This window comes from Cebus imitator, unplaced genomic scaffold (assembly GCF_001604975.1).
Source record: "Cebus imitator isolate Cc_AM_T3 unplaced genomic scaffold, Cebus_imitator-1.0 Scaffold451, whole genome shotgun sequence".
NCBI lineage: Eukaryota > Metazoa > Chordata > Mammalia > Primates > Cebidae > Cebus > Cebus imitator.
Window position 1 is genome coordinate 1,678,434 of NW_016107766.1, and position 14,067 is coordinate 1,692,500.

Sequence of the window (14,067 nt, forward strand, 5' to 3'; positions counted from 1 at the left end):
GAAGTGAGAGAAAATTAATGATGCTATCTATTCAAATTAAGTAAAAATTCAAATTAAGTAAAAAATAATGAAATCATGTTTTACTACTTCTAAATTAAACAGATTGTATCATACAATCTTTTAATGTATATAGAGGGAAGAATTTTTCAGTCAACAGTATTGGACATTTATATTAGTAAATTAACAACTGCAGGAAATAGCAGCCTAAATTACAATAACTTAACCAAATAGTCTGTTCCTTGCCACACCCCAAGCCTCACCTCTTCCACACCACCACGCCTTAAAGATTCCAAAAACAGGCAGGGAAGCCTGCTGTGGAAGCCCCAGCTTGCCGTCAGCTTCCTTCCATCAGTCTGCACAGCCATTCTTAGTGGGCAGCTTTAGTCGTCATGCAAAATGGCTGCCTCACCTCCAGCATCAAGTGCACATTTCTGGAAAAGAAACAGGCACCTGCTGCCTGAGGCTGCTCATATCCAGGAAGCTCCATCCAATGACTTTCACTTACTTGTCACGGACCAGAATTTTGTGACATGGGCAGACCTAGTTGCAAGAGAGTCTGGGAAAGTGTAGTATTTTAAAATAATTCCCTGAACAAAATCAAAGCCTAATAGGGAGAAGGGGTGGACAGATCCCCTATACAGGCAGTCTGTATCATAAGCCACAATCAGTGATAGAGAGGAAAAATCCATTTAGAGCCCTCATTTCATTCCATGAACTCATATCCCAAAAAAGTAGAAGAAAAGTGAATTTTGATATACTCTGTTGATTCAGAAGGACTTTAAGCATAAAACTACAGTAATAAAAGATTGATACATTATAACGATTTAAACTTTTATATGTTAAAACAAAATTTCTAATACATCAAAGTTAAAAAGCAAGCACATATAACATTTGCATAATAAATACAAGAAAGAAAAGACTGTATGTATAAAGAACTCATGCATTTAGGTACCCCAAATAAGTGGACAAAAGACAAAACAATATAACAGTTAAAAAACAGATGGAAATAGGTTCAGTTTCATTAACCATTCAAAGAATGTAAATTAAGCAGCACAATTTAAACTAAAATATCACTAAGGATTTAAAAACTAATGTTAGGCGTTATTAAAATAATAGTAAAATAGGCACTCTCATACAGTAGAAATGTAAATCAGTATAACATATTTGGAAAGCATTTTACTGCCTACCTTCAAGGAAGCTACTACTTATTGAATTTTAATGTGCAACATACACTACTAAGCACATTCATTCATTCATCCAACATATTGTTGTGCATCAAACATATACCAGGTGTCCTTTTAGGCCTGGTGCACAGCAATGAACAAGGAACTTAAATACATGACTTTGGAATTCCAATAGTCCACTCTAGAGATGATATTGTCCTCAGTTTATAGAGGAGACAGAGATGCAGTGAAAGTTCCTAAGATGCCAAAAACTTATACCTAGCACATGGTGTGAGGCCAGGATCTCAGCCCATGTTTGTCCATTCCGCAGAGGGTGCTGTAGGCCTCCCAGTTATGATGAGAACCTTCAAGCTGTTGATAACTTTTGATCTAGTAATGTCACCTCCAGAAATCATCACTAAGGAGAAAATACAAATTATTTGAAAAGTTTCAGGAACAGATATATATTGATACACTTAAAGATATGTGTGTGTGTGTGTGTGTGTGTGTGTGTGTGTGTGTGTGTATTATAATGTTACTTAAAATAGCCTTGAATTGGACGCTACAAATTCTCATAATAAGAATAGTTAAAAATTTTCACCGATACATCCTAACCCTAAAATATTGTGTAACTATTAAAAATATGTTGTAGGCTGGGCACAGTGGCTCACACCTGTAATCCCAGCACTTTAGGCAGCCAAGGTGGGCAGATCACCTGAGGTCAAGAGTTCAAGACCAGCCTGGCTAACATGGCAAAACCTCATCTCTACTAAAAATATAAAAATTAGCTGTGTGCAATGGTAGGCACCTGTAATCTCAGCTACATGGGAAGCCGAGACGGGAGAATCGCTTGAACCTGGGAGGTAGAGGTTGCAGTGAGCTGAGATCGTGCTACTGCACTTCAGCCAAGGCAATAGTGCAAGACTCAGCCTCAAAACAAACAAACAAACAAACAAACAAACAAAATGTTGTTAAGGGCTGATCAAAGGAGAGTAACATGCACACATTTATGATTTTATGACAAATCTGCAAAATGTGTGTAAGAAAATTAAGGAACTCCATTAACATACTAGCATTGTCCTTGTGATGAGATTCTGCTTTCTTGGTTCTTTTTACTTTCATACTTTTTCACAAGAAGCATGTATTATGCTTATAGTTGGAAAAATAATAAACTGTATTTTAAAATGAAAATAAAGAAAAGTAAATAAATTCAGAACTCGGAAAATGTAATATCGTAAACTAAGAGGTATATAAAGCTATTTACCTGGCAGAGGAAATGCTATGGTTTTCCAGAATTACAAATCCATTGCCTTTAAATGTATCCTTATACTTTTCCCAAATGTGCAAAACTTGAGCACATAATTTGTGGTACTACTACTATAGAATCTGAATAAGAAAGCAAATATTAGCAAAACTGGGAGAAAATTTTCTTTGAAAAAAAGTTGGCAGCTCTAAAGAAAACAAATTTTAGCACATGGCTCTATAATTACTATATGGAATTAGGCCAAACAAGACATTTCATTAAATGGTGGATTATTTGTAAGCCTGGAGCATCAGAAGGAACATGGTATGGCTGAATGTTGTTAGAAATTAACAAGGAATACTAGTGTAACAAGTACAGTTTTTTGATTACGTAGAGTGTCTCAACGGGGACTTAGAAGTCAGAGTTGGGTTTTAGGGATTCTTTAGTTGGCAATTGGTTGAAAGAGTTAAGCTTTGTCTAAAGACTTGAAGTCAGTACAAAGGAATGCTTTTAAATTAAGGCTGTGGGCATCTGTTATCTGTCCTGTGATGCTGTATCAGAATGAGATTGGAAAACAAGCCATAATATATTGGGTTAAATTTTACAAACCTTTTAATTAGATCTTATGGTTTGTAGAGTGTGACTTAACTCTAGCCTGGCATGGCTTTGGGTCTTGCTTATAATTTGGTGTCTTATTACCACAGAAAGTTTGTTCTGTGAGTCTTATGGTCTCTGTTTTAACATTAATGCTGGTCAGTTGTGCCGAAACTCCAAAAGGGAGGATGCATACCGAGGCGTGTCCAACCTCCTTTCCTATCATGCCTGGGAATTTGATTTGCCAGGTTTTCTAGGGTCCTCTTGGCCAAGAAGGGGTCCATTCAGTTGGTTGAGGGGTTAGGATTTTATTTTTAGTTTACAAATATCATGTGGTCAGCTATATTTTGCATCGTCAGTAAAAGAATATGATGTTAGATAAAACTGTGAAGAAAAGATACAATTTTCAAGCTGCTAGAAGGAGCTTTCAAAATATCTTAATAGTGGTTATAAAAAATGTCCATTGCTTTTAGCCCATTTTGTCTAGGTCAACACCAACACAGAAATATATGTTGCAGGTTCCTAAAACTTTCCCAAGAAACATATTTCAAATATTTAATTTTATCACAGAGGAAACCTTTTAGAAAGTTGTAATCAACTAAAGAAAATCTGCCTTTGAATTTGTTTAAATGCAGAAAGGAGGGTTCACCTTACATACTTTTCCTAAAACTTTACATCTTTCCTTTTGCCTAAATCTTCACCATAAAGAGCTTCTGAGAAAATGTGTTGAGGTTGAAAAAAGGGGTATTGAGAACTGACAAACAAGTGAGTATTCTCTTTATTTAAGTGATGGGTGTTGGGACTGTGTTTACAACACGTGAAACATGTCTAGTTATTTAGAAGAGCCTGGTGCACCCTTACCCATTGTCATGAGGCCCACCTGCTCTTGACATTGCACTAGGCCAAGGTGTCTAGACAGTGTCTTCTAGTCTGTATGACCTCTAGTCATCTTTATGTGACTTACTAAAAGGCACCCCTGCCACCTGTTGGAAAATTGCTGCAGTATGCTGATTTTGTTAGAAGGCTCTTTGTTGCCTTGTGACAGACGCTTGTCATGATAACTACATGAACTGATGATGTGAATAGCACCCCCTCAGACATGGCATCATGGTGTAGTGCATGACCTATACCATCATATGAGACATTTGCAAGTAGATAAAAAACAGAAATCACCATGGCAACACCTACCTTTAACATGAACATTAGAAACCATGCTCATTGCAATAATGCCTGGGAAGTTCCCGTTCAGCAAGTTGGTGGTGCTGAAATATGGAGGTAGGGTGTGAGGTGGGGAGGATTCTTTCATTGATAGCTTCCATTATTGAGAACAAGAGCCAGCCTATTGCTCTTTAAATGTGTTTCAGTCCGTTAAATAGAGCCTGCAAATTCCAACTACTTAGCCAAATGGAAAAGATTCTCTGTTTACAGAGAAAACACAAAGCTTGCTTCTTCCCCATCATTAAGCAGCCTGAGTATACTTAGCAGAACTTTTCCATTTAGGTATCCAAGTCAAGGCTATCAGTGACTTTTTCCTTGAAATCTAAACATTTTAGAAACATTTTGCAGGGAAAACTGTTCACAGGCCTGTTTAAAAAAAAATCAAATAAATAGTTTGGGGGTTTCCATCTTGGAATTAGAATGTTTATTTAAGAAACTCTAATAAAGCCCTCTTTCAAGCCCATGAAAATTATAGTCAGAACCAAGTGGTAGACTAAGGATCCAGGAAATAGCTATTGATTTGTGAAGGACAGAGGGAAAGAAAAAGCCAGGAAAGGAAAGAACTTGATGAGAAACTTTTAGTAATGGTCCTTATTTCCTTCAACTTTGAAAAACCATTTCACTGGGAGTAGAATTTAAAACACTCTTACTCTGTGACTACCTCTACCAGGCAATAGGTAGTGCCCAGGGCATGGCTCAGGCTGGGCTTCTATGAATAAAGGCATGAACGTAGGTGGGGCTGACGCACTGATTACAAGACTTAGCACAAAAAGGATTTTCAATGCGGGCAGGCAGGGCAATATGGGAAAGTCCAAAGCATCGTGCCCAAGGGATTGGGCAGAAATCAGGAAAGAATCTGAAAACTGGAAAGAAGAGACCCTGATTAGTAAGGGAAGATTGTGCCTCAAAGATTCCAAAAGGATGCCAGAAGTGGACCCTTTTATTGGGTGCTCACAAGTGAGCCATAAGCAGGGAGAAGCCCATGGAAGAAAACTCTAACCTGCCTTTTTATTTACTTTTCAAAACTTCCATGGTGAAGAAATCAGAAAATAGTGAGGAACACATGGTATCAACGCATAGGGGTGGGTTACAAAAGATAGCCAAAAGTTCTATGAAGAAATGCCGAGGGCATGGGCAAAGTATATTTTGATCAAAATGACAAAGCTGGACAGCCCCTGGAAGTAAATGTAGACATGTAAAAGTTCTGAAGTAGCTACACTGGAGATCAAAGGCTCTGAGTGATTTAGAAGAAAAAAGTAGCTTAGTCAAATATCATTGATGACATTTAACATTTTTACCTTGTGCATGTAATTATTCTATATAAATATAATCTGAAATCGGTGACCCATATAAGGTTATCTAATAAATGAGTATGCTTAGAATTCCATACTTGCTTGTTCTCTGCATTTCCAGTTTCAGTGAAGTAATGATGAGGGATATAGGTATCCTTACAGCCCTTACTATCACTTATATTTTTTGATTCAGTAATGATAGAAACCCTGTGGATGTTTAGGTAGACCCATAATCCCCAGTTGAGCATTAGTTATTGTGTGGTTAATGTTGTATGACTTAGTATACCCACCAGCTGCATGGTCAGGGCAGTAGAAAAGAAACTTCCCCTGGAAGGACAGTCTTTTTGAAATATTCAATGACCTTCCCTATTAGTAGATGTGACTCTTCAGTGTCTTCAGTTATTATGCAACCAAGAAAATTAGTAACTTTACCGTCTAGGCATGAAGTGGAACTGGATGGAAAATAAAGATAAGAAATCAGAAACCTCCTCTCCATGTGTCTACTGAAGGGATATTAAAGTCATTGGCTCTCACCCTTGGCCTCACACTAGAACCACCTGGGACTTTTACAAATTCTAATACCCAGACTATACCCTGGACCAATAAAATCAGAATTTCTTACGATGGGACCTAAGCAGCAGTGGTGTGTATGGGGGTCTAGGGAAAGTGGGATGAGTCAGGGTGGGGGTGTGTATCCACAGATAGTTCCTTTTGAGAATACCTGGATCAAATGAAATAAGACAAGTGCCTGACATATATTTAGTGACCAGTGAGTATATGCACCACCCTTGAATTGCTTCCTGCTACTCCATCTCTCCCTTTTGTGCCTGTCCCTATAGTGTCCGTCTTGGTCTTTCCAAGTGTATCATAGGTGACTTTGCCTCAGAATTTCGAGAATTCATTTTTGACTTCATGCTGACGAAGGCAGAACTCTCTTCTTTTCTCACTTTTTCTTTCTGTATTTTATTTTTTTTAGAGACAAGGCCTCACTCTGTCTCGTGGACTGGAGGGCAGTGGCACAATCATAGCTGACTGCAGGCTTGAATTCCTGGGCTCAAGCTATCCTTCTGCCTCAGCTCCCAGAGTAATTGAGACTATAGGTACACCACCATGTCCAACTAATTTTATTTTTTATTTTTTGTAGAGATAGGGTTTTGCTTTGTTGCCCAGGCTGGTATTGAACTCCTGGCTTCAAGCCATCCTCCCACCTCAGTGTCCAAAGTTCTGGGATTACAAGCATGAGCCACTGCACCTGGCCCTTTTCTCACTTTTAATATACCATCTCATTATTTATTTTGTTACTTTATCTTCCAATATTACTTAACTTCTTTCACCTGTAAGCCCCAGAATCTGTGGGTTTAGGAAGAATCATTACTTCTGTGTCTCTAGGGATTTAATTTAGCCAAACCTTCTTGAGTACTTCAGAAAAATCAGGGTGGAAATAAAGTTTAAGGAATAAAGGGAGTTTTTAAAAATAGAATACAACTCATCCGTTTCAATTCAATTCAATTCAAATGCCTTTCTCTTTTCCAAGCATTTTTAATAAGCTCACTTAAGAGTCTTGTTGAAAAATAAATAAATTACACTTGTTTTCATTAAGAGAAAAGATCTTTTTCCATTTTTGCTGGTATTGTTGAAGGAAACAAAAAGGAGTCTAAAACTTGGCAAAGGAGTACATTATTAGTGACATATTGGTCACAGATGTGCTGGTAGAGCTACATTTTCTTCCTGCCATTAGGATTTTAAGTGCCCACAAATTACATATGAAAGTCCAGATAACTTTCTTACAAAAGAGAAAGATGAAAACAATTATGACACTTGCAAAATCTTCATTTTTAAGATAGGTAAATAAGTTTCTGTGAAAAAGAAAGTGACACACATTCATCTGCTGGTTTTTCTTTTAAAGAAAAAGTCGTGCTGGATGATGCCAACATTTACTCAATGTCATCAATTCCAAATGTTTTAAGCAAGTGAAGATACCTGCGATACTCTTTTGCAACACTTGTGAATAATAAGATTTCCTTTCCTTAACCATTCTTAAGAAAATCAAGAAGGCAAAATTTAGGATGTAGAAAGGAACTTTCTTTAGTAATTTTATGGCTCAAATCTGCAGGCCTGTGAAGCAGAGTATGAGGAGTTTAGCCAAGTTTCGTTCCATTGCAGAAAGTCCTGAAAGGACTTTAGGGAGAATATTGACAAGCCAACCCTGGAAACAGGGTTAGGTTAGGATTCACCTGGGAGGAAACAGTGTTGGCATCAGGATGCCCATTAACGTAGTTGTAGTAGATAAATGTAATTCCAGATCTAAGGCTCTGACTAAAAGGATGTCATGGAAGGAAAAGGTATGTTGTAAATGAAAAGGGATCAAGAAACAGATTTGACAGGCATTGAAGTAGTAATGGCAAGCTAAATCTTTATTATAAGACTTCTCGAAAAATTTTTATTCACCTTGATGAGAAAACTTGATAGGAGAATAACTCCTAGAAGGATGACAGATGCCTCAATTTTCATCATGTTTAAGTTGGTAAGTGAACCAGTTTGAAATGTCATGTAAGTTGAAAGTGATATGAAATTGAACAAAGGAATGAGTTTACTGCCTATGTAATAAACTGAATTATGACACAGAAAAAATATGGCCTAGTTTCCTGATATGTAGGTAGAAAATTATTATCTGTTTGCATTTTTAATTTAATAAGAATATGCATTCTAAGATGATTTAGCAATCTGATTATTACAATGACAGGTAGCTTTAAATCAGGAGCTTATAATATATTTTTCAGTCTCAAAACTATTTGATGTACTGTCAAGGGAATGTCAGTGTTCGATTCTAATCCAGGGCTGTCTGGTATCTTGTGTGTTATTTGGTTTTATAAGTTCAAGACGTCATAGTGTACAGCTTTTTAAAAGCCTGTAGGGAAGACTTCAAGTTCTTTTCATTCTCAGCAGTACCTTGTTTTCTTGCTTCCCATTTTCCTAGGAAAGTGACAATATTGGAGGACCCTGATCAGAACATTCACCTGAAAAACTTATCTCTTCATCAGGCAACCACAGAGGAAGAAGCTCTGAATTTGCTCTTTTTAGGAGACACCAACCGAATGATTGCAGAGGTAATAAACTTCCCTCTGCAAGCTGTTTTTCCAACATTGTAAGAAATAGTATCTGAAACCCAGGTGTAGAAAAAAATATATAGTAGAAATTTAGGGGCAACACTAACCTTAAAAACAATCTTATCCAAATCTCACATGCAGATAAAGAAGCCCAGATCTAGAGAAGTGAGGAGATTTTTCCTAGGTCACCCAGCTAGCTAATGAGTCGGAACAGAAATTGAGACCTCTGGATTCTCAATCCACTGCTTTTTCTATTTTAGTGTATTTTTATATTTTTAGGTTTTATACAAATTGGTTTGTAAATTAATGACAACTTATTACATGTCTTCATTATAGGAAGTTTTTTATATTTTCTAAAATTTAAAAATAGCCCATTTTTCCTAACCTGAAGTCATCCAAATGTTGGCATGTGTTTACATATCCATATATTTTCATTTAGTTAGTGGGTTAATATGTATAAAGTACTTAGAACAATGCACTGGACATAAGATGTACTCTGCATTTGCAGCTATTGTTGGCGTACCTGGGAACACCACCGTAGTGTCAGTGCAATATTTGGAACATACTTACATTAAAAATTATTCATTGTTAATCTGACATTCAAATTTAACTGAGTTCCTATTTTATCTGAGAGTTCTATGCAGGAGCTAGGATTGACCCAGCTTCCTCAGGGGCCCAAATTGTACCTGGTTTCTGACTGCAGATGGAAGGTTATGAAGCTCTCATCCAGCTACACTGTGGTGAGAGGAATGGCTTGGTGGTGGTGCTGATGGCGTGGGAACAGTTCCTCAGATGAACAGCCTGCTGTTACCACTTTTTAAACCATCCTCCCAGAGTTCTGTATTTTACCTTGTTTCTGATAACAAGTATTAGGTGAGGGTAGTAATCTGAAAGGTTAAGTAGTCTAAGAAAAATCTCCATCAAGTGACCTTTTATTCAGCCCCATGTCTGCCCTCTGGAATATCCCACCTTAGAGGCAAGATAAACCAATACAAACTAAATTCGGATAGTGAAAGCGTTGCATTGATATCTGTTATTATTTTGGGCCCTTAGTTTTTGTTTTTGTAGCAGTTGTTTACTAGTTCTTCGTCAATACTTTTCAATACACTAGCTAACTTACATAAATTGAGTTTATGTGCCACACATATGGATTTAAGGACCCTTAAATTGTTATTTGTATTTGAAACAACATTCACATAGTTTTAAATATCAGAATACTTTTTTTGCTTTACAATAATATTTTGTATCTGTATTCAGTACTCCAATGTTTTCCCAATTTGATCATTTGTGATGCTCTTGTTTGTCATAATAATTGAAGATCAAGGAATAAAGGTTGAGTAAGAATTAGACCATATAATAACAAAAGTTTTAGCATGCTCCACTAAATCCTGTTCCTCCATATATAGTTTAATAAACAGCAAAACAGAAAATACAGAATAGAGTTGTGTCTTGTCCACAAATGGTTATGAAAAAGAGACAAGATAGATTCATAAACTGCTATACGGAAAACAAGTAGAGGAACCTGTTGCGGCCTCAATGCTAACTGACTCTCTTTCAGAGGTGATTCATCCCTAAAGTACAGGCCTCATCCTTGCCGATTACTTTCCCTCATCTTCAATGGGTTATGGAAAGGTCCTTAACCTGTTCTGCCATGACCTCCAGTAGTTTAAAAGCCTAGCCATTTGCTCTTTCAAAGTTATGCATGAATTTTAGCTAACTACAGGGTTTCAGGCTGTGGTTTTGCAACGTTTTAAGAAACTTCTTTTATGAAACTTTCCTGTCTTTTTATTTTTTATTTTATTTTAAAAATTTTTTGAGACAAAATGTCACTCTGTTGCCTAAGCTGAAGTGCCATGGTGTGACGGCTCACCGAAACCTCCACCTCCCGGATTCAAGCCATTCTTGTGCCTCAGCCTCCCGAATAGCTGGGACTACAGTCGTGCCCCACCACACCTGGCTAATTTTTTTTGTATTTTTGGTAGAGACGGAGTTTTGCAATGTTAACCAGGCTGGTCTGGAATTCCTGACCTCAAGTGGTCTGCCCACTTCAGTCTCCCAAATGCTGGAATTATAGTCATGAGCCAGCGCGCCTTGCCAGAATTCCAGGTCTTTTCCTATTACTTACTAGTGAGTGTCTAATATTATAAATAGCTGAAACCTGAAGAAGTCCAATCCTAATAATGCTGGTTGTGCATTAATTTTTGTTTAATTTTTTATTTTTCCTATATAAAGCCCAATTTCTACTCGGGAGGCTGAGGCAGGAGAATTGCTTGAACCCAGGAGGCAGAGATTACAGTGAGCCGAGATTGTGCTACTGCACTCCAGCCTGATGCCTGGTGACAGAGCAAGACTCTGTCTCAATAAAAAAAAAAAAAAAACAAGTTTAGTAGGTTTTGATTGTTTCTGTGCTTGCTTTTATCGTTTCTTTGTTAATAATAATTACCATGTTATAATGAGAACCTGCTTAGTATAAGTCTTGCCATTGTTGTAGACATGTTTTATATATATATATTCTTTCTGATTCTTATTTTATAGATGAAAACTGAGGCTCACAGAGTTAGACTACTTGCCTAAGGCCACACACTGCTGAGTCGTAGAGTCAAGACTCAGCTCCATGTCTGACTGACTCAGAAACTTCCATTCTTTCCTTACGCCAATTTCATGAGTGCAGTAATCAAATTGACATCTGTCAAATGTTTCAAGTGATGATATATTTCTAAATTATTTTAAAAGTGTACCCAGTACCTAGCACCTTAGTTTATATCTTGAATGCAGTGAAAGCAAATACATAAAACTATAAATGAAGAGTAACTATCAACCCCTGGAAATTCTTTATTATTCAGAGTCTCTAAAAAAGCATGTTTTGGATTACAAACTAACTGCCAGAATGCAATTTGTCAGCACAGGGCAAGCTTACCAGGATAAAAAGAACGAACTAATCATTTTTTAAGAAAACGAAGTTCCCCATTTCCCATTTACACAGAGGAATCCAGAAGTTGCCATGGTAACCAGAAAACATTTGCAAAACAAAGTCTGAATATGTGGGACACAAAGTGCAGTGCTCTTTCCTTTCATGTTCTTTACTGATAGCCAGCATTTTAAGGAAAAGTTATTAAGAGCAGCTTCAGCCTCTTCTGTTTATTCAGAACTCTTAAGTAATTTCAGCAATCCTACCAATGTTTTGAATAAAACCTGATTATGTCCCTAGGATAAATTTTTTTTTAAAGTTGAATTGCTGGGCCAAAGAGAATAAATATTATAAAAGCTGAACTACGTGTGACCCAACACCCAAGTCCACCAGTAGCGAGTGTAACTTGATACTGTTTTGTCTTATGGTTGAAATATTTCCATCAATTCATCAAATCAGGCCACACATAGTGCCATAAATAGGACCACTTGCCCCTACCTTGAAGGCAGAGTCCTACCCGTGGTCTAGGGCACTCTGTGCCCAAGTATGGTCCTAGGGAAACCTGTATTACAATACCAAATGGTAATCAAATGATGCAGTTTCTTAGATTACATTTCTGGTTGATGGATGCAGAATCTCTTCCATGGAGCCCAGAAATGTGCATTCTAACATTTTAAATGTGTTCAGGCTAAATTTGGGAGCAATCTAGGCTTTACCCTTAAGAAAGCTAGTTGAACCTGGATTTTTTTGATTGGTAGCCTATTAATTTCTGCCTCAACTTCAGACCTTGTTATTGGTCTATTCAGGGATTCCAGTTCTTCCTGGTTTAGTCTTGGGAGAGTGTAAGTGTCCAGGAATTTATCCATTTCTTCTAGATTTACTGGTTTATGTGCATAGAGTTGTTTGTAGTAATCTGTGATGGTAGTTTGTATTTCTGGGGAATTGGTGGTGATATCCCCTTTATCATTTTTTATTGCATCTATTCAATTCTTTTCTCTTTCTTTTTTGTTAGTCTGGCTAGCGATCTGTCTATTAGAATGGTGATCATTAAAAAATCTGGAGACAACAGATGCTGGAGAGGATGTGGAGAAATAGGAACACTTTTACACTCTTGATGGGAGTGTAAATTGGTTCAACCATTGTGGAAGACAGTGTGGCGATTCCTCAAGGATCTATAAATAGAAATACCATTTGACCTAGCAATCCCATTACTGGGTATATAACCAAAGGATTATAAATCATTCTATTTTAAAGACACATGCACATGAATGTTCATTGTGGTGCTGTTTACAATAGCAAAGACCTGGAACCAACCCAAATGCCCATCAATGATAGACGGGACAAAGAAAATGTGGCACATATACACCATGCAGCCATAAAAAAGGATGAGTTCATGTCCTTTGTAGGGACATGGATGAATCTGGAAACCATCATTCTCAGCAAACTGATACAAGAACAGAAAACCAAACACCGCATGTTCTCACTCTTAGGCAGGTGTTGAACAATGAGAACACACGGACACAGGGAGGGGAACATCACACACTGGGGTCTGTTGGGGCGTGGTGGGCTAGCGGAGAGATAGTGGAGGGTGGGGAGGTTGGGGAGGGATAACACTGGGAGAAATGCCCGATGTACATGACCGGGGGATGGAGGCAGCAAACTGCCATGGCATGTGTGTACCTATGCCACAATCCTGCAAGATCTGCACATGTACCCCAGAACTTAAAGTATAATAAAAAAAAAGAAAAGAAAAGAAAAGAAAGCTGGTTGAAATCCACTCCTAAAGAAAAACAAGCAGGTCTATATTCTACACCCTTATCAACGCCACAACTTTTGAAAATTCCGCCGATTTCGTAGACAAAAAAAGAAAGCTTGTTTTAATTTGCATTTTGATTATCAAATTCTTTTACGTCTTTACTGGCCATTACATTTCTGTTTTTGTTCATGTCTTCTATTTATTTTTCTCTTGGAGTGTTAGGGTAAGTCTGATTGATTTGTTGACCCCCTGAGGGCAGGAACTTTGTCCCATTCACCAGTTTGTTGTACTGTATAATAGCAGCTATAGGAAGCGAATACTGTGTCTGAGTGGTCTAGCATATAATTTCTTACATAGGTATTACCTAGTGTTGTTACTGACCTGGATATATTCTGGAGCAATAATATGCTGTATCTGGCATAAAACATTTGCTGTGAAACTGCTTGAAGGGGACCTTTGGTGAGAAAGGAACACTCTGTGCAAACGCTGGGAAAGTCCAGGGTCCCCTGGATGGTGGGCAGCTTGCTTTCTTTCCACCTGACTTACTCTCCCATGTGAATGGTGAGGTGACTTCCTCCAGTCAGTGTTGGTTCTACTCTGTGGTTGGTTCCACTATCTCCCCCTATTCCTGCCAGGTAGTACTGAAGAGCTTTAGAGACTTTCTTTTCTACCCCTGGCTCTACCTTTTGTCAAGTATATGCCACTTAACTGGTCTAGTGGGCAAGTCACCTAACTGGTCTGAACTGTATTTTCTAACCTGTAAAATGGGCATAATAATACCCACCT

At 37.7% G+C, this 14,067-nt stretch overlaps 1 protein-coding gene across 1 annotated transcript in view; it reads left to right on the forward strand.

The window, feature by feature from the left end:
* Positions 1-14,067, forward strand: part of LOC108291403 (kinesin-like protein KIF6) — a gene marked incomplete at its 3' end in the record, with an annotated part of 186,501 nt that overhangs the window by 102,302 nt on the left and 70,132 nt on the right. The window contains exon 6 of the mRNA XM_017511775.2: positions 8,488-8,617. Within this exon, the coding sequence (XP_017367264.2) occupies positions 8,488-8,617 (130 nt within the window). The remainder of the gene's footprint in view (positions 1-8,487; positions 8,618-14,067) is intronic.